This window comes from Scomber scombrus, chromosome 17 (genome assembly GCF_963691925.1).
Source record: "Scomber scombrus chromosome 17, fScoSco1.1, whole genome shotgun sequence".
NCBI lineage: Eukaryota > Metazoa > Chordata > Actinopteri > Scombriformes > Scombridae > Scomber > Scomber scombrus.
Window position 1 is genome coordinate 12730300 of NC_084986.1, and position 18768 is coordinate 12749067.

The window sequence follows — 18768 nt, forward strand, 5'->3', positions numbered from 1 at the left end:
ATTTTAAAGAAAAAAACACAGCAAGACTGGAGTGGGGTTGTAAATGAGGTGACTAAGATGGTGTGTCTAAGGGTGGTAATGGGTGAGTGTAAAAGAGGCCACTAACATCTGAGCAGTGTTTGAGACCAGCTGTGCATGTACAGCTGGTTTACTGAATCTTCTCAGCTGCACTTGATGATTAAACCTGAACAGTGACATAAATTGTTAAACACAGTGGCGTAACCTTAATTTTAATATTCAGATCATACAGAAAACCTAAGGTAATTGTTAACATTATATGAAATATTGCACATATCTCTATAGATATGGCTTTACATTGTCATGAGAAAACAAACAGCAGGGTTTCCCACAGGAGAATAGTTAGTGGAGTTGGGAAGCACCTCTGGGGGAGGAGTCCTGCGGTGGTGAGTGCCCATAGGTAATTTATTTTTAACACATTCCTTACTAATAATTATGATAATCTATCGCTTGTGTATTTATGGTGCATCCAGCATACATTTATTTAAAATATATAATAAGAAGAGTAAATAAGTACAAGTCCATTTAAATACAAAGCATATTTAGCTAACAAGTGATGAGATTCAGTTTATTCTACCTGAAAATTCAGATCCAATATAAAACAACAGAACACACTGAGGAGAAAATGTGAAATAAATTGACAAGTGAACTAGAAAGTTTGCACTACAATTTGCAATACAAGATTATATTTGGATGCAGTGAAATGATTTATTTGACTGCTTATGTATCACTTGACAATGCTTGTCACTTGTCCTCACATTTAGGCCACATAATGTTTTTATAGATAGAATTTCAAATATGAAAATAATAATCATTTACTGTTCTGATCCACCCAATCATGTAGTGTTCTTGACGCATTCTCGGTTTTCATAGTGCTGGTGGTTGTTTCTTGATTTCATCCAAGTGGTTAGGTGGTGTTGAAATGTAGAAAATTTCTCTAGGGGAGGACTCACAGACCCCACAGTCCCCCCACCAATTATGTATCATTCCAAGTTTGCTCCCTCATTTTAAAACATAACCAGGCCCCAATGGACTTATTACAACCTGTCTGATTGTCTCACCACACATGTTTGTTGCCCTGTTGGACATATTTAGGGATGTTGCCACATTTTGAATTGACAGCAATTACATTTGTAAGTACTATAATTTCTTTAAAACCTGTGTGTATTTATCATTGGATTAAACATTTCCATTTAAAGGAGTGACATTTGATAAGTCTACAGGTGAAAGCTCCCTATATTTGCCATTGAGGCACACTTTGTTTCTTGGTTAGGGGTTAATACTACTGTTCCATTATTATAATGTTTTTACTCACCATGCCAAAGCACCAGAGCAAAAGTACTGAGAAAAAACTGGAAAAAAATCTGATAAGCAGAATTATGTCTTTCTTCAAACTGTGGCCATGTCAATGAGCAACTATTTATCTCACATGGCGGGGTGGGCCTACAGAGATAGAAAAAAGAAAAAAGAAAAAGCTCCTCCCTTTTTACACAGAAAGCAGGAAGAAGTGACTAAAGGTCAGCACTGAAAGCTTCTCGTGTTAATGTACTGAAAACAGAAGAAAATAGTGAAGATAATCCAGGGGTGTGTATTTTAAGGGTGTGTATTGATACAACTGCAACTCAATTTCTGAAAGGGAGCACTTTTGGAGTGCTCATTCTGTGAAAGTGAAAGTAAGTTGGCTTTTTGAGAGTTCATATAAGCAGGAAAAGAACCACAGAAGACAACGACAGAATGGCTGCCAGTGAATCACCATCTGAAATGGACTGCACCTGTCCTGTGTGCTGTGACATATTTAAGGATCCTGTAGTCTTGTTGTGCGGTCACAGCTTTTGTAAGTACTGTCTTCAGGAGTGGTGGAGACAGAGTACCCTCCAGACATGCCCAGTCTGTAAGGAAATATTTCCAATGGCTCAGCCTCCACGTAATCTGGCACTGAGAAATCTCTCTGACACCTTGAGACAAGAGAGGAGTCAGAGAGGTTCATCAGGATCTAAAGAGCTCTGCAGTCTGCACGGTGATAAACTCAAACTCTTCTGTCAGGATGATCAAGAACTGATCTGTTTGATCTGTAGGGATGCAAAAAAACATAAGCAACATAACTTTGTCCCTATCAATGAAGCAGCAGAAGACTACAGGGTAAGTGATATAGTTTAATATAGCAGCTGAGATGTTTGGGATTTGGTAGTTTTTGTAATTTAGAAATTTTTATTCTTATTCTTGTTATAGACCAAACTGAAGGTTCAGCTAATGCATTTAAAAACCAAACGGGGGTCATTCCAAGCAGAAAAAGTCAAGTGTGATAAAATGGCCGGCCACAACACAGTAAGTCACTAACATGATGGTTTAAGCGTTAGTCAACAATATAACATGTAGTCTACTTTAGTCAAAAAGTGTCTCTCCTCAGCTCCAGGCCCAGCAGACTGAGAAGGGGATAAAAGAGGAGTTTCAAAAGCTGTACCAGTTTCTGCGGGCAGAAGAGACTGCAAGGATTGATGCTGTGAGGAAAGAGGTGACGCTCAAGAGTGAAGCAATGAAGATCAGGATTGTGAATCTGACTGCAGAGATCTCTTCACTCTCAGACAAAATCAAAACCATCGAGGGAGAAATTAAAGCTGAAGACATCTCATTCATGCTGGTAATCAGTGATCACTTGTGTCAGTCAATATCCAGATGTAAATATTTAACATGTAGCAAAGTTAAATGTATTGATTTGTTGTTGTGTTTTCTCCTTTCTTTCATAGAATGTCAAATCCTCTATGGAGCGGTAAGTGGCTTCATATACTGTTTTGAAGACACATTGAACAACTGAAAGAAGCAACATATTTATCTTGCAAGCACTGTCTACATGCATCTTGTCCTAAGTACTTGTCATTTTTATTGCACCTACCTTTAAGTTAAGACTCCTTTTGTGATCTAAAGTCTTTGATTTAAAATGTAGGTTTTGGTTCAACACTGACTTTCAGTGGTTGTGATGGGAGGTAAATATCAGCTCACAAAACAAAAAAATCTTACTGCTCTGTGAGATATTATGTATAGATAAAATGTATGGTATGTGGTATGTTAATTCAGTTACCTGGCAATCACAGTAACCTATACTGATTGTTACCTCCCCCTCCCCTAGGCCTTTTTGGGGTCGTAATAGTTTAATAAACTGTTAAACAGATAAATGAAAATTTCATGAAAGTGTCTAGTGAGTGTAGCATTAGAAATAAAGCATAAAGTCACAAATTAATTCCTGCTTTCTTATTTTTTTCTTGCTTAGATTTAATTATTTGTTATATCATGAGCACATTGCTCCAGACATAAATGCTACCAATATATCTTTGGCTACCTAATATTCTTCAGATCCCAGTGCAACCTGCCAGAACCAGAGACTCCATCAGGAGCCCTGATCGATGAGGCCAAACACCTGGGGAACCTGCTGTTCACAGTCTGGAGGAAGATGAAAAACATAATACAGTACAGTAAGCAATGTTTTGTTATTTTTGCGTCACCATATCTTGAAATTTTAATCCACAACATATACAGATAACTAAGGATCTCACTTACCAAAGCATATCTTGGCCTTTCATAAAACGTTCACTTTAATAATCATCTCAATAAACTTTACCTTTTGTTTCTGTTTTTCCCCTCTGAAGCTCCTGTAACTCTGGACCCCAACACTGGCAACTCATTATTAACTGTATCAGAAAACATGACCCGTTCAACAGTAAGAGACCAGAGTCAGCTGCTCCCTCATAACCCTGAAAGGCTAGGCAATTGGGATATTCTTGGCTCTGAGTGCTTTAGCTCTGGGAAACACAGCTGGGATGTAAAGGTGGAACACAGCTGGGTTGAGGAGGTGGGTGGTTATTGGTATATTGGTGTGGCTACTAGACGCAAGCATGAAACCTCTGAGAAGATCTGGGGCATCTATATGTGCATGTGTCATCGCGTTTTACATGAACTTACTCCAGAGGATGATACAAAAACCGTATGTAATGATTTATTTCCTGAGAAGGTGAGAGTGCAGCTAGATTATGACCAAGGTATACTATCATTTTTTGACCTGTATAGGAAAACACCTGTACACACTATCAAACACACTTTCACAGAACCTGTTTTTCCATATTTCCGTAAGAATGCAAAAGTCCTTCCTGCTGACTTCTCAGTGACAGTTAGCCTAACCAGATAAACATGCTGCATTAGTTCAAACAACAAGATGAGGCCTTGATACGAGATATGAGACCTTGATCAAGGGCTTGTGCCACATGAAATACAACAATTTTTATCATCACATCTTTTAGTATTCTTTTGACTCCATATTAAGGTTATGTTTCTTAGATATATAGTTATAACTCTTGTTCTGGCTCTTTAACTTTGTTTGATGTCAGTAGCCACTGACATGTTAACCATGGTGTAAGAGTTTTCTATTTTGTTTTTTGACTTTCCTAAAGGGTTACCCCAGCTGATTTTACAGATGAAGTTCAGTTTACTTGTCACAAGGATTACTTCTCAGCTTTTAAAAACAGTTTAAGAAAAGTTTGAGAAAAAATAAGCCTGAAGGAGATTTTTAAAGTGTCCAGTAAAGGTGCTGATAACACAGCCGTTCACCCTTTTCAATCATTGCATGTTACAGCTTGGTAGAGGTTAAATTTGTTCAAACTTTGTTTTTGCTTTTAAAAAATTCAATTCTTGTTTCACCTCATGATATGCAGTAAATGAAAATACTGCAATGATCTGATTTCAGTTGTCATTTCAAGGCTAATGAAACTGATATTCAGAGTTGAATAAATCTTAAAAGCTGTTCCCTCTTGAGTTCTTTCTCTTGGAATCAGTATTTATATTTTGTCCTTTTCAGCTTTGGTCTATTTGGTCCTTCAAATGTTGTTTTGAATGTATTGTAAAGAATCTGCATAGTCTTGTTTTGCTTTGTTGCTTCTTTCTGATATTGTATGTACTTTGCCACAAATATTCATACATTTTTGGGACATTAATATATATTGTTGTTGTAACTGTTTTTTTTGTTTTTCTTCAGTACTTAATGATAAACTGATCTCCATCAGGTGTTGATTGCTGCCAGAAAGTATTTGAAATGACATTGGCATGATGTAACTAATTTGTTGTGTATATATTCCTTGACCTTTAGCATACTCGCTATTTTCTTGATGAAGACCCGATGTAGTTAAAATGTTGACAATAATAAAAAAGACTTTGGCTGCTGTAATCCAAGTGTGTGTACACTGCTTTTTTCCTCCAGAGTTTAATAATGAAATAATAGGACACTTTGTCGTTCAAGCAAATGTGAAGGTGTGTCCAAAATTTGAACTGATACTGTACTTACCTAGCAATAGGGGAACTGTTAGTTACTCTATACTCACTCTAAGCTGGATGAGGAATTCAAACCAATCAAAGTTTTGATAGGTTCTGATACCCTAACAAGTACTGAAAGCCTGACATCAGATACTAGGAAATACATAGTACAGTACATAGTGATATAGCTCAAACAATATTCAGAATAAAGACGGCAGGAATATAATTGTATTTAATGGATTTGTGCACATATAGGTGTGGATGGAGATGAGCTAAATACAAAAGGAGCAAAAAGAAAAATAAGTATGATGGTAAAATGTAGCAAGGCTGAGGTTAAATAAATAATCGGATCAGAAATGGAAAGAAGAGTGGGATAGAGGAAATTAGGGTTGATACTACTGCAGCATTTAAAAGAGAGTAGGAGAAAGGAGAGAAAGCAATAGAACAATAAAGGAGGGGGACATTAAATTAAGGATGAGGTTCAGTCAAACTGGTCTGATCATTACATTAAACATCATGAATAAGCATGCTAAATGTGTGAACATTAGATCATGTATTCTTATCCTATAAGAGACTTAAAATCACACTTCAAAAGGAATCACATGACAATAGATATTAGAAAAATGTTGATGGTGATGAAGGATACATAGCTGTTAGATTTATAGAAAACACAGGACTTAATAGGTTGGTTATAATTTAATGTAATAGTATAGTAACTGATCCATAGTCTGATCCAGAAGGCGGCGGTAATGCGCCTAAAAGCTATTTGCCAGCCGCCATTAAACAATAAATGAAGAAGAAAGAGAGGCGGACCCGGATGTCAAGTTTTGATTTCCTAGGGCGGTGAAGCCATGAGTTGCCGTACTCTATCTCTGATTGGCTAAAACTGCTGCCTTCATTGGTTTGGTTGGTTAGATTCAGGAATGAGACGTGTGATTGGTTAGAATTAGAATAAGACTATCTGGGTAAGCCAATCAGAGGCAGAGGAGGGCGGGTCATGACTTCGCCGTCCTAGAAAAAAAAAATATCACGGACAGGACAAGAACCGGAGTAACAGGAAGCCTTTCATTGATTACGTTACTCTACATTACTAATCCAGACAGAAAACCAAACAGTAAGTGAATAAAAAACAACTTAATACGATAAAAATGATAACGTTGGTTTGTTTGCATTGTCTATAACATGTTACACTGAAAGCACCAGTTTTTGACTTGTGTTAATACGATTTAAGATGTAAAGTGAGTGTCAGTGATAGTTTATTGAGCTCTTCGCTTTATTGGACGACACGTTGCAGCTTTAATCATCTGCAAACTTTGCCCTCTTATTGCTCTTTGGCATTTTCTGGAAAATGTTAGTCTAAATGTTGCTTTCAGTGGCTGTTTGTAGCCTGAGTAAAGAAATATTCATATGTTTCATTAATATATTCTTAATATAGAAGATTTAAAAGAGTTTTCTGTGGTAGAAATACAAAGTCTGTCTTTTTTCTTTGAGTTTATTTGAGTGGCCATTTGGAGAAAATACTTATCCCAGAGCATTACAAAGCTTTCTGTCAGTCATAACATATCATTTAAATCAATATACCATCACTGCATGTGTGCAAAACAAAACTGTCTTTATTTCACTCTAGGCTTGTTTCAGTGAATCGTTGAATGTAACTAAGTACATTTACTCAAGTACTGTGTGCACATATATGCCACTTTAAACTTGACTGGGGCTGCAAGAACTACGTTTTTAATTTCCCGCTGATGTCTTGTATGATTAATTCATTGTTTTGTTTATAAGATCTACAAACACAAACAAGCCAGAGGGACTAAAGGTTGACATAAAAATAATCAAAAACAGATCGGTAGGCCTAAACATCTTGTAAAGCTTATAGTGGTTACACGTTTTAATTCGGATGGGAGGAGAATATTGATGAAATGTATTGTTTGATATGGACAGTCAGCTCTGAAAATATTTTTTCTTAGGAGTATGGATTTTTATATTTACAAATTTGGTAATGGAAAAATCTGAATAATTCACAACATAAAGCATTCAAAAGAAACAATACTATCAATGGCAAAATTACAAGGATTTAAAAAAAAATGTAATTCCTTTCATATTGAACACAGGGGGATCGGTGTCTGACATTGACAGGCTCGGTTGTCAGGATGTGTTTTCTTCGCTACAGTGGACAAATTTAGGGATATCAGGCTGAAAATCAGAAGACTGCCTTGTTATGGGGAAACAAGTCAGCAGTATGAATCTGACAGATGTGTTAACTTCCTTTTATATTGAACGCAGGGTGAACAGTGTCTGACAGTAACATGCTCAGCTGTCAGGATGTAGTTTTAAGACATTTAAATAAAACCTAAAAACATTTTTTCAGTTAATTGCAGTGAAAATATACTTGTTGGTACAGAAAACCATCTTAATAAAAACAGTAAAAACAAGTTAATCAGAAAAAACTGTGTACAGATTCCTGTCATATGCAGTGACTCATACTCTGTATCCAAAACCACACCTCTCTGATAGGAGTGTGACGTAACAAGGCCTCGTTTGAGGTGGTGAAGCAGGAAAGTGAAACATCTTTGCTGTGATACTTTTGCTAATACATCTATATGTTTTTAAAGGTCGATATTGTGCTTTGAGCTTAACATTACTACATTGTAGTATTGCTGATTTTACTCAAATAAAGAATGTGAATTCTTCTTCCGCCACTGACTTTTGTTTTTATGATGTCTTTCAGCGATGGCTCAGTTTCAGGAAGTATCAAAACAGTCCAGCCTACATCCTAAGCCAGCAGGGTTGGTTTTGCAGTATGGAACCGCTGGTTTCAGGACCAATGCCAAACATCTGGACCACATCATGTTCAGGATGGGACTGCTGGCTACACTCCGCTCCAAAAAAACAAAGGCCACCATTGGAGTCATGGTCACAGCATCTCATAACCCAGAGGTGTGAGAGGACTAACTTCTCCTTGTGTCTTACCATGTTGTTCTTTTATCCATATTATACCAAGATAGATTTTGGCATTCATTAATAACCTTTCCACTTAAAATCTTTTGGCCTCATGTTTAAAATAGGCAGGATTCACCTCTAGCTGTCCAATCTTAATTTGATTTGATCTCACCAGTTATCACCACCTATCACCATGTAATACTCAGATTCTACCTTTTCCTGCCACTCTGAGTTTGAGTTTGAGTTTGAGTTTGAGTTTATTTTATTTCGATCAGCAAAAAAAATAAAAAATAAAACCACAAAAAAGAAAACAGTAACACATCCCTCTAACAGGGCTGCATGGCTGATCGAAAGGGTCAGGGCTGAAGCTACAAGCTTATTAATGCCCTAACCTTTAAACCATACATGTACATATATGTATATACATTACCTATACATAAACAAACAAGCATACATGCCATCTACACACATATACACACACCTACATGTACATACTCAGCAAATATCAAGCAAAATACATATTTAACATTAATCCCAAAAATCATTCCCCACCGTCAAGACTGTATCTTTCCAAAATAATTTTTTTTAACTTATTTTTAAATTGCAACATATTTTTACTTTTTTTGATTTCATCAGTTAACTTGTTCCACAGCTTCACCCCACAGACAGATACACACATGCTTTTCAGAGTAGTGTGAACAATTGGTTGTTTAAAATTCCATCTCCCTCTTAGATCGTATCCCCCTTCTCTATCACTAAAGTTTTTTTGTATATGGCCAGGAAGTAATTTATAATGTGCTTTATACAGAATTTGTGCGGTTTTGAACTCTACTAGATCCCAAAATTTCAGTGTCTGTGATTTTATGAACATTGCATTGGTGTGATCATAATAACCTGCTTTGCTCACTATTCTTATTGCTCTCTTTTGCATATTGTATATTGGCTGTAGGTTGCTTCTGTAGGTGTTTCCCCATACTTCAACACAATAAGTCAGATATGGTAACACAAGTGTACAATACAGTGTTTGTAATGATTTATTATTTAATATATACCTTGTTTTGCAGAGAATCCCTACCGAGCGCATTAATTTAGACCTAATATATTTGATATGCTAAAGTTATGGTCGATAATTACTCCTAAAAATGTGCTCTCATTTACTCTTTCCAATTTAACACTATCAATCATTAATTCAATCAAAGTATTCAGTTGTTTATTCGTATTCCCAAAAATGTGTTTTTTTTATATTTAATGATAATTTATTTGCATCGAACCACAACTTTAGCTTCCCCAATTCTGCTGCGGCAGTCTCTAACAGCTGCTGAAGATTCTCACCTATACAAAAAATATTGTATCATCAGCAAACATTACATATTTAAATATTTTGGAACCTGCACCTGCACAAACAGTTTTCTGTTTTCAATGTAACTTCTTAACCACAGTAGCCCTACCCCTCTGATCCCATACTTTTCCAGTTTTTGTATTAGTCTATCATGATTAATTGTGTCGAACTCTCTCTCTTTATTTTTGGACTTGTGTAGGAGGACAATGGGGTGAAGCTTGTTGACCCGATGGGGGAGATGGTGACACCGGCATGGGAGGGCTATGCCACCCAGCTGGCCAACGCAGAGCAGGAAGATTTGCTTACTGCTCTGAAGGATGTTATAGAGAAGGAGGCCATAAACATGAGCCAGGAAGCGAATGTGTTTGTAGGCAAAGACACCAGGTAATATGACGTTTACTACTTTATTTTTAATTTAATTGATACATACAGATGGCATTTAGGTAACAGGTAAAACTAAAAAACACCACATAGACTTTTTAACAATGTTGTATTATTGGCTGATTGAAAGTAAATGTCTCAGATTTCCTTTTCCTCTTTTTGCACAATAAAGCTTAGCCTTCATGTTAATGTCCTTGTGATGAACTACAATGTGTGCTCTCTAACAACAGGAGCAGCAGTGCGAGCCTTTCACAAGCAGTACTGGATGGAGTGTCCGCTCTTGGCGGTCACAGCAAAGGTCAGGTTTATTAAACTGATTGTATCCTCCGATTTTGTTGTTTGCTCATCTAGTTTTATAATTTCTCAGTTGCTCTCTTCTCACTCAATATCTGTCCACTTATTTGATCAGACTATGGATTGCTGACCACCCCACAGCTCCACTACATGGTTTGCTGTCAGAACACTCAGGGCAAATATGGAGAGGCCACAGTGGACGGATACTACAACAAACTCTGCCAAGCTTTCATTCAGCTCACCAAGAGTGTAAGAAATGATGGGGTGTCACTGTGTTCTTGTGTCTTCAATCAAGCACTATATGTTTGTGTGGGCATGTTTAGTTTTTTTTAATTCATTCACTTCTTCTTTTCTCCTCCCATCAATTTTTTTGCTCTCTGTTAGGTGTCCAACCGTACAGATGACCAGAAGCACCTCTATGTGGACGGCGCTAACGGCATTGGGGCTCTGAAGGTGCATGAGATGGAGAGACACGTGAAGAGGGAGCTGCAAATTTCCCTCTTCAACGACGGCACCAAAGGGAAGCTAAATTACGAGTGCGGTGCTGACTTTGTCAAAGTGCAGCAGGAACCTCCAACAGGTGTGAACATGCTTTTAAGATATTTGTAGATTACAGTTTTCATAAGCAGGTGCAGAATGTGTTTAAGTAAGTTTTTATCATCCTAACATCCTTTATCTACTGACTGAGTATGGACTCATACAACACAGTATATATGATAAATTGCTTGTGTGTTTTTTTATATGTAAAATCATAGATGCAGGTCCTGACCACAACATCAGTTTATCACCAAAGTAATGACTTTTATTTGGCATTTTGCTGATGACATTAACCTTTTAAAAATCCATCATCACCAGTGGTGACAGTTGAAAGCTCAGTTAAAATTTTTGTGTCCCTGTAATTGCACATTTTTTAAACACATTTTTCCCATAAATGTATACTGTATGTCCAAGAAAAATTAAAAAGAGAGATGGTGTTTTTAGTTTACCACTTCCATAATGTATCTTTCTCCCTCCTCCTCTTCTTTCCATCTCTGTGAAGGCATTGAGACGAACGCAGGCGAGCGATGCTGCTCATTTGACGGCGACGCTGACCGAATAGTGTTTTACTACACTGACCCTGAAGGACAGTTTCACTTGCTAGATGGAGACAAGATTGCGACACTCATCAGCACTTTCCTTAAAGAGACACTCACACAGGTGTGCACTCTCACATACCAACATATAAACAATAACTAGGTACATAGACACAAACACTAAATTGTGTTTGTGCTCATACAGGCTGGCCTCGACTTGAAGATCGCTGTGGTGCAAACTGCTTATGCTAACGGAAGCTCGACACATTATTTGGAGGACACTATGAAAGTGAGCAAACACACAAGAACTTTTATCTTTACATTTATTTGAAGAAGTTAGCGCTAACATACTTTTATGTGACTCAGGTAATAGTGAGGTGCACTAAGACTGGAGTGAAGCACCTCCATCATGCAGCGCAGGAGTTTGACATAGGCGTCTACTTTGAGGCAAATGGCCACGGGACTGTGAGTAAACAGACACACTCGTACAAATTATATCAAGCACCTATCATAACCAGTCAAACACCAAAGTAATAGCTCTTTCTTTCTGTGTCTGTCCTGTGGTACACTATGTCTGTTGTCATTATTAAATTAATGATTCTTACTATTCAGCATGTGATGGTGTGTTTGTGTTGTGGTCAGGTGTTGTTCAGCAAGGAGGCTGAAGAGAAGATCCAGCAGCTGGCTAAAAATCCCAACACCGACGACCAGAGGAAGAGAGCAGCTCTCCTGCTGCAGAACACGATCAACGTCATCAACCAGGTAAACACACACACATTGAACAAAGGTATGAAAAGAGGCAAAATTATTTAAAGATTGTGCATCTTTATTATGATGAGTTATATATATGTTCTTTTTTTAATCAAAGACTGTAGGTGACGCAATTTCTGACATGTTGCTGATTGAAGCTATATTAGCCATCAAAGGTATGACTATCCAGCAGTGGGATGCCATCTACACTGACCTGCCAAACAGGCAGCTCAAAGTCAAGGTACGCACACATTTATGGATCATTGTCACTCTTTTGTCTTTCTTTGCCCTTCTCAACCAAAGAGAGAAAAAGAGTATCAGCTTGAATATTTTTGTAAAACTATTGCACTAAATTAATATTGGATACTATTATATCCACTATATGAGTGAAATGAAGTGAAATTTGAGGCCTTTCCTCTGATTTTGACCAACAGCCTGTCTTATTCAAAATATTATTTAAAATGACTTCTCAAAATGTTCCAAACAAGTACCAAGTGCGGTAACCTTCTTTTTTTAGATCTAAGGCAGTTTCACTTTGCAGAACTGTAAATGAGTAGATTTTGTTAGCTTTTGATTTTGTGTGATTTTGAAGAATTTTGTTGACTCACCTGTACTCATCTTCTAAGTCAAAATATACAATTATACATATCTATAGTTGTACGTGACTTTGTTCTGCAGGTGGCGGACCGCAGGGTGATAGACACAACAGATGCAGAGAGACGGGCCGTGAGCCCAGCAGGACTACAGGAGACCATTGACAGCTTAGTGAAGAAATACAGACTGGCCCGCTCCTTCGTTAGACCCTCTGGCACAGAGGATGTAGTCAGAGTTTATGCCGAGGCTGAAACTCAGGTGAGAATTCCTCTTCTTCTGTCTTTTGGAAATTTTTAGGTGCTTGTCCTTTCATCTCTTACACATGCTGGTGTGACAGAAGAATACCTCTGAATAGAAGTGTGGTTGCTCTCATATTGTGTTTTTGTTTTAGGAGAGTACTGACACCCTCGCACATGAAGTCAGCCTTGCAGTGTATCGCCTGGCTGGGGGAGTGGGAGATGAACCGAAGCCGCTGCACGAGAAACACTAATGCACACAATGTTGACCCATCAATCTATGCTTTTTTAATGCTATTCCAGTTGATCATTTTCTACAGTCAGAATTTATCAAATTGCATGTTTTTTTGTTTGTTTGTTTGTTTGGTTAGGTGCCAAATTATTTTGTACTGTTAAATTCACTTGGTACTTCAATCTCGTTTTTTATTTTTTCTGTATTTCTATCTTAAGATATGGGGGACATTGGGAAAACAATGAATGGGTTGTTATTGCATCTCAAACAGGCCGTCATGTGCCTGAAAATAATGGTTAACTTGTAACATAAGTTACTATACTGTATATATATATATCCATATCATAATATATCATAATTATTTTCACAAACAAATGAACACACTCCATTTCTGGGAGATCTTAATGTGGGTTTCAAACAATTTTATCATACTGTGACTTCCTACAACAGTTAAAGTAAGGAATATGCTATTTGAAATGGTGAAATCAAAAGTTTACTTGTGTACTTCCCTCAAATGTCAGGTGGAAGGATGGTGCTGCTTTAATTTTAAATAAATAATGGAAAAAGAGAACCACAACCATGTGTGTTTGCAGTTTATTTATTTTGTTACTTTGAAAGACACGTTCCTGCCACACAGGAGGATTAAAAAAGCAGAGAGGCGAGGAGAGGCAGACAAAAAGTTAGGAGCAGGCAAAGCAGAGTAACAGGACACATCTTAGTGTAAAGTCTCAGCAGAAGATGCAAAATATCTTAAAATGTGTGTATGTAATTGTGTAGAATATGGAATTCCTCTTACTATTGCACAATGTGTTTTTCCTAAAATCAATATTGAATTTTAGGATTTTCAAAGGACTGAAAAAGTATAAAGAACATGCCATGAAACTTGTCCAATAGATCGTCAACAGGGTTCACTCAGTAAAGTCTGAGGCAGGTCTATTCTTCTGTATCATCAGCAGCTCCAGAAATGGTGATGGTGCACTCCTGTGTGTTGCTCTCATATGTGTCCTCATGTGTCTTAACTGTTCTGGAAAGAGGGGGGAAACAGGTTGGGAAATTGGCTACTTAGATTCAACTGAAGAGTGTTACAAATGAATTGTAATATACATTCTCTACCTGATGAGCAGAGTCTTCCTCTCACACGTCTTAGTTGCCTGCTCCTCTAAGTTACCGTCTGATGAGGCCACTGCTGCAGGAGCAGGGCCATCAGAGACTGAAGCTGAAGCAGCTTTCAGACTGATACTGGATAGGTGACGGACCACGGTGCTCAGTCGGCTGTCTTCTCCCTCAATCAGTTTCCTGCCAAATAAAGAGAAGTGAGTGTGGCATTCAAAACTAAACATTTCCTGTTTGTAGTGTCTCGGCTTATATTTTCTACTAAATGTAAAACAATCAGGTCACATTCTGGGGATGGCATTAGGGCATGAAAACCTGAGGCTGTGCTGTAGTCACCTGTATGTGATGATCTCAATCTCCAGAGCCATCTTAACATTCAGTAGGTCCTGGTATTCCCGCAGCAGCAGAGCGATCTTCTCCTTGGTCAGCCTCAGGTCCAGCTTAATCGCCTCTATATGCTCCTGTAGCAATAGAATCCGTTTTATGATGAGAAAATGTCCAAAAATCAGTCTTTATATTCATTAAGAAAATGTGATATGCAACTTACTGTGAAAATGTAATTGCTTCAGTGTAATGTGACATCAAGTCAGTTTACTTGCCTGCAGGTCCTCCTCCTTCTTCTTGTATTTCTCCACTGTGTCACAGATCTGATCCTCCAAATACTCATTCCTGGTCTTTAGTGCATCCAATTCACGTTCCTTGTTGAGGATCTATACACACACACACACACACACACACACACACACACACACACACACACACACACACACACACACACACACACACACACACACACACACACACACACACACACACACACACTCATTTTAAGGTTAAGAAGAGGTATGACTAACCATGAATGAGAAGAGAATATAATACTCACATCTTTTTTATAGCCTGCTATCTCCTCTCTCATGTTGCGAACAGTTTGGGCATGTTTTGTGGAGGCGGTGCTCAGGTCCTCAAACTTTGTCTTGTACCAAGTGTCCATTTCCTGAAGAAAATGGTTTAATAAACTATGTTAACTCATTTGAGTAGCCTTACATAATCTTTTTGCATGGGGTTTGTAGAGACTCTAGATTCAATACTGTATTGCTGTACAGCTGAGGCATTAGGAATTTGCCTCAGTTTGCTCATGACAGAACAACAAACAATCACAACATAACTGTTAGGGCACATAATAATAAAAAGCACATAACCTCATCCCATAAAACATAGAATTCATGTGTGGATGTAAGATATGAATAGTCCAAGATGAATGTCTAATGCAATATAGGAATTAAAATGTCAGGTGCTTTAAAATACAGTAGGTCTTCGCTTTCATAAAGTGCTGACGCAGAATTGGGGAGCCATTTAGTAATTGAATGGTTCTGCAGTATGTGCTGTTGAGGAAATGAGATTTCTTAGATTTTATGGCTCTGAGCAGAGGGTTATTAAGAGTGGGTTGGCAGGGTGCAGGAGTCCTGTAGTATTTTTAGACCTTTCTAGTAGATGCCAGAGATGGGGGTGAGTTTTGAGGATTTTTGAGGTAGAACAAATAATAATAGTCATCCAATTTCAGAGAGGAGGAGATGGTTGATCAGAGAATCATCAATGCACCAGTGGTTCAAGACAGTTGTGCAAAGAAGATTTTAAGTGAACATGATGTGGCTTTGTCGTTGCACCATACCTGTAGGTTTTTGGCGGCGATGCTGTCGTACTGAGACTGAATCTGCTGGAGGGCAGAGGAGAGGTCTGGGAGACCAAAGCTCAGCTCCACCTTTGAGTTTGCTGAATAGAGCTGCTTCATCAGCTCCTCAATTTCCTTTCAGCGAATCACAAACCACAGAGAGAAAGGGACACACAGATGATGTTTTATTCAACTTCAATAATATAACTCTGAGGTATAAAAGATTATTTTAAAGCCACATGGGCATAGTATTTAATATGTTTTGGGGTTAAGTCGTGGACACATTACTTTATGTTGTTAAGGAAGGTTCACTCCACCAATCTGCACTGCAGGTTAGTCACATGAGCTTTTTATGTGTCCTTCACACTATGCTGATAATTGGCATGTTTTCAGTCTTACTTACTCTATCCATCAAAAATGTCTTGGTTTAAGTAAAACCTGTCGTAGTGATAATTACCATGTCATTAAACCATTAATGACTAAATGAAAGGTATGCCAGCCACTGATTCAAATACACAGTGTGTCTGTCAGACAGCTGGACAGACACATGTTACCTCCTTGTGAACTCTCTGCAGGAAGGCCAGCTCAACCTCCAGGTTTTCCAGCTGCCTCTCCAGCACAATCCGTGCTGAGGTTGCTTTATCCACATCCTGCAACAGAGAACCACATACGGTTTGGGTTATGTGAAATAAAAAATAAGCCTTCTTCTAAATTACAACGTTGGATTACATTTTAATTCAAAGTAGGGAGTGAGCCTTACTGGACGGAGAGCCTCAATCTCTTGCTCTGTCTTCTTCCTCGCCTCAACAGCCTCATCATATTTGGCCTTCAGCGCGCCCATCTGGCCCAACATAGCCTCCTTGGTGGCCAAAGACACATCCTGTATAGACCCAGTTGTTAAAATGTAAGAATTAAGCAGATAATAAGGTGAAATGCAACATGAACCACATAGACTGACTTCTCAACTAGTCAGAACAACATGCCACGATCTAAATGTGTTGTGGTCATGATTTACAGCCACCTCTCACCCTCTGGACTCTCATTTCTTCAGCGTTCCTGTGGAGTTCCTTCAGCTGAGATTCATATAGTTGCCTGAGGCCCGATGACCTGACATGTCGGCTCTTCAGGTCCTCAATCTCAGCCTCCAGCAGCTTGTTTTTTGACTCGAGTGTACGGACCTACAGTAGGAAAAATATAGGTCCATGTGATGATTACAAGTTGATGTCATTATGGGCTAAAGATTTAAAGAGATCAGGGTCGAAAAAGCCAAAAAAGGAGTCAGATTTCAATGAAAACGATGATTAGTGCGGCATTTAATAAGTGATGGATGACAGCAAATGTATGTGTGCTTGGGTCTTCTTGCCTTTTCTATATATGCTGTCAGTCTGTCATTGAGGACTACCATCTCCTGCCTCTCATTGGTTCGAGTCTTCATAAAAGCTTGGTTCTCTGCTGCTGCTGCATCCAAGTCCAACTTTGGCCCGAGCCCCATGGACATATCGAAGCACAACGTTCCCATACTCATACTGCTGTAGACAGGACCAGAGATGGATATTCAGTTGAAAAATCATTATAATTTTATAATTTTTTATCTCTATTTCAAGTAGAGTTTATACCTCAATACACTGCTTCATATGCATTCATAAGTTGTTGTTGCCATCTGAGCATTTAAGTGGAGGTTCATGCTTTACTCAAGAGTAAGAGTTAACTATTCTCTTCAAGGTTTTCCTGGCCAGTCTGTGACTAAAACTACCTACATTATCCTCCTATAATTTAATGACACTACAAATAGGAATTCTCTCTCATTAAAGCTGAACAGTGTACCAGAACCTGGTCACAAATTTAGTGATTTTCAATTAAGTAGGCTAATTAATTGTTGCATACATTTTATTTTCATACCAGCACACCCTGCAAAGCTGTAATGATACAGTAGGTCTGTAGGTGACCCACCTGGTTATCCGAGAATTGTTGGAGGTGGCCCTGCGCCCCATCGGTCTGCCACTTCGGGTGAAGCTGACCGACCGATGACGGGTCTCCCTGCGACTGGGAGACGGACTGGACACCCGAAACTGGTAGGTAGGAGCAAGATCCAGGGTGCCGTCGAAATGACGGCGGTATGAAGACATCCTCTCTGGACTGAGGCTCATGTTGATGCTTCTGTATCTGCTGCAACTTTAACTGAAGGCTGGAAACGGGTCACTCACACTTTCAGCCAGCAGTCAGTGGGGGTCTATATATGCTCAACCCTTCCCTCAACACTACAGAGGAATGTTGAACCTTCTCAACCCCAAAGTGACCCGAGTGACCGTCCCTGCAAACATCTATCAAGCTTGCGTCAAGAACTTACTGCAAAGATGATTGAAATCTTAATGTGTGTTACGGCACAGTAATATGGGGTTTTAATCTTTGTGCAATTAGGCTGTACATTTACATAGCCTTCAGAAGCCTAAGCCAGTGGTTCCCTCAGGGGTCCTTAATGGGGTTCCACGGGGTCCCCCCAAAAAATGGGGAAGCGTTTATCTCCACTATAATTCCATCAATAAATAACACAATAATAGATGTAATATAGGCTAGACATAGCCTATGGGTGTTTTTGATGTGTTTCAAACATTTTCTGTAATACAAAAAGCAAAAATGTTATCGGATCGGGGACCCTGGGACAAAATGTTATCAAATGGGGGTCCGTGGTCTAATATGGGTCAGTTTAGGGATCTTTGGCTTGAAAAAATGTGAAAACCACTGCATCAAAGTCACGTTAATAGACTGAACGAAGAATACCCACTAATTTATCGATCAGTACACACCCATCTACTCAACCATCTTATTTTTCCTTG

General features: G+C 38.5%; 3 protein-coding genes across 4 annotated transcripts; 2 read left to right on the forward strand and 1 right to left on the reverse strand.

Annotated features, from left to right (window-relative positions):
• The first annotated feature begins 1524 nt into the window (after positions 1 to 1524).
• On the forward strand, positions 1525 to 5205 carry LOC133997657 (E3 ubiquitin-protein ligase TRIM35-like). Of its 2 annotated transcripts, XM_062437337.1 has the most exons (6): positions 1525 to 2157; positions 2248 to 2343; positions 2426 to 2656; positions 2763 to 2785; positions 3367 to 3485; positions 3660 to 5205. In XM_062437337.1, the coding sequence occupies exons 1-6, from the start codon at positions 1753 to 1755 to the stop codon at positions 4193 to 4195; spliced, it is 1410 nt and encodes a 469-aa protein (XP_062293321.1). In that variant the 5' UTR covers positions 1525 to 1752; the 3' UTR covers positions 4196 to 5205. The 2 variants fall into 2 exon arrangements, with proteins under 2 accessions (XP_062293321.1, XP_062293322.1); XM_062437338.1 differs by lacking the exon at positions 2763 to 2785 and having other exon boundaries at positions 2426 to 2679.
• Positions 5206 to 6373: 1168 nt separating this feature from the next.
• pgm3 (phosphoglucomutase 3) lies at positions 6374 to 13713 on the forward strand. Its single transcript, XM_062437453.1, has 13 exons — positions 6374 to 6427; positions 8042 to 8250; positions 9792 to 9976; positions 10204 to 10271; positions 10383 to 10516; positions 10652 to 10847; positions 11307 to 11464; positions 11546 to 11629; positions 11707 to 11805; positions 11983 to 12102; positions 12209 to 12331; positions 12769 to 12942; positions 13076 to 13713. Exons 2-13 carry the CDS (start codon positions 8044 to 8046, stop codon positions 13172 to 13174), a joined length of 1647 nt encoding a protein of 548 aa, XP_062293437.1. The 5' UTR covers positions 6374 to 6427; positions 8042 to 8043; the 3' UTR covers positions 13175 to 13713.
• An 884-nt stretch (positions 13714 to 14597) lies between these two features.
• ngs (notochord granular surface) lies at positions 14598 to 18081 on the reverse strand. The gene is made up of 9 exons (XM_062437456.1): positions 17885 to 18081; positions 17298 to 17463; positions 16963 to 17112; positions 16695 to 16814; positions 16489 to 16584; positions 15935 to 16069; positions 15149 to 15259; positions 14865 to 14975; positions 14598 to 14726 (listed from the first exon to the last, which is right to left on the reverse strand). Exons 1-9 carry the CDS (start codon positions 18079 to 18081, stop codon positions 14598 to 14600), a joined length of 1215 nt encoding a protein of 404 aa, XP_062293440.1.
• Positions 18082 to 18768: the final 687 nt, after the last annotated feature.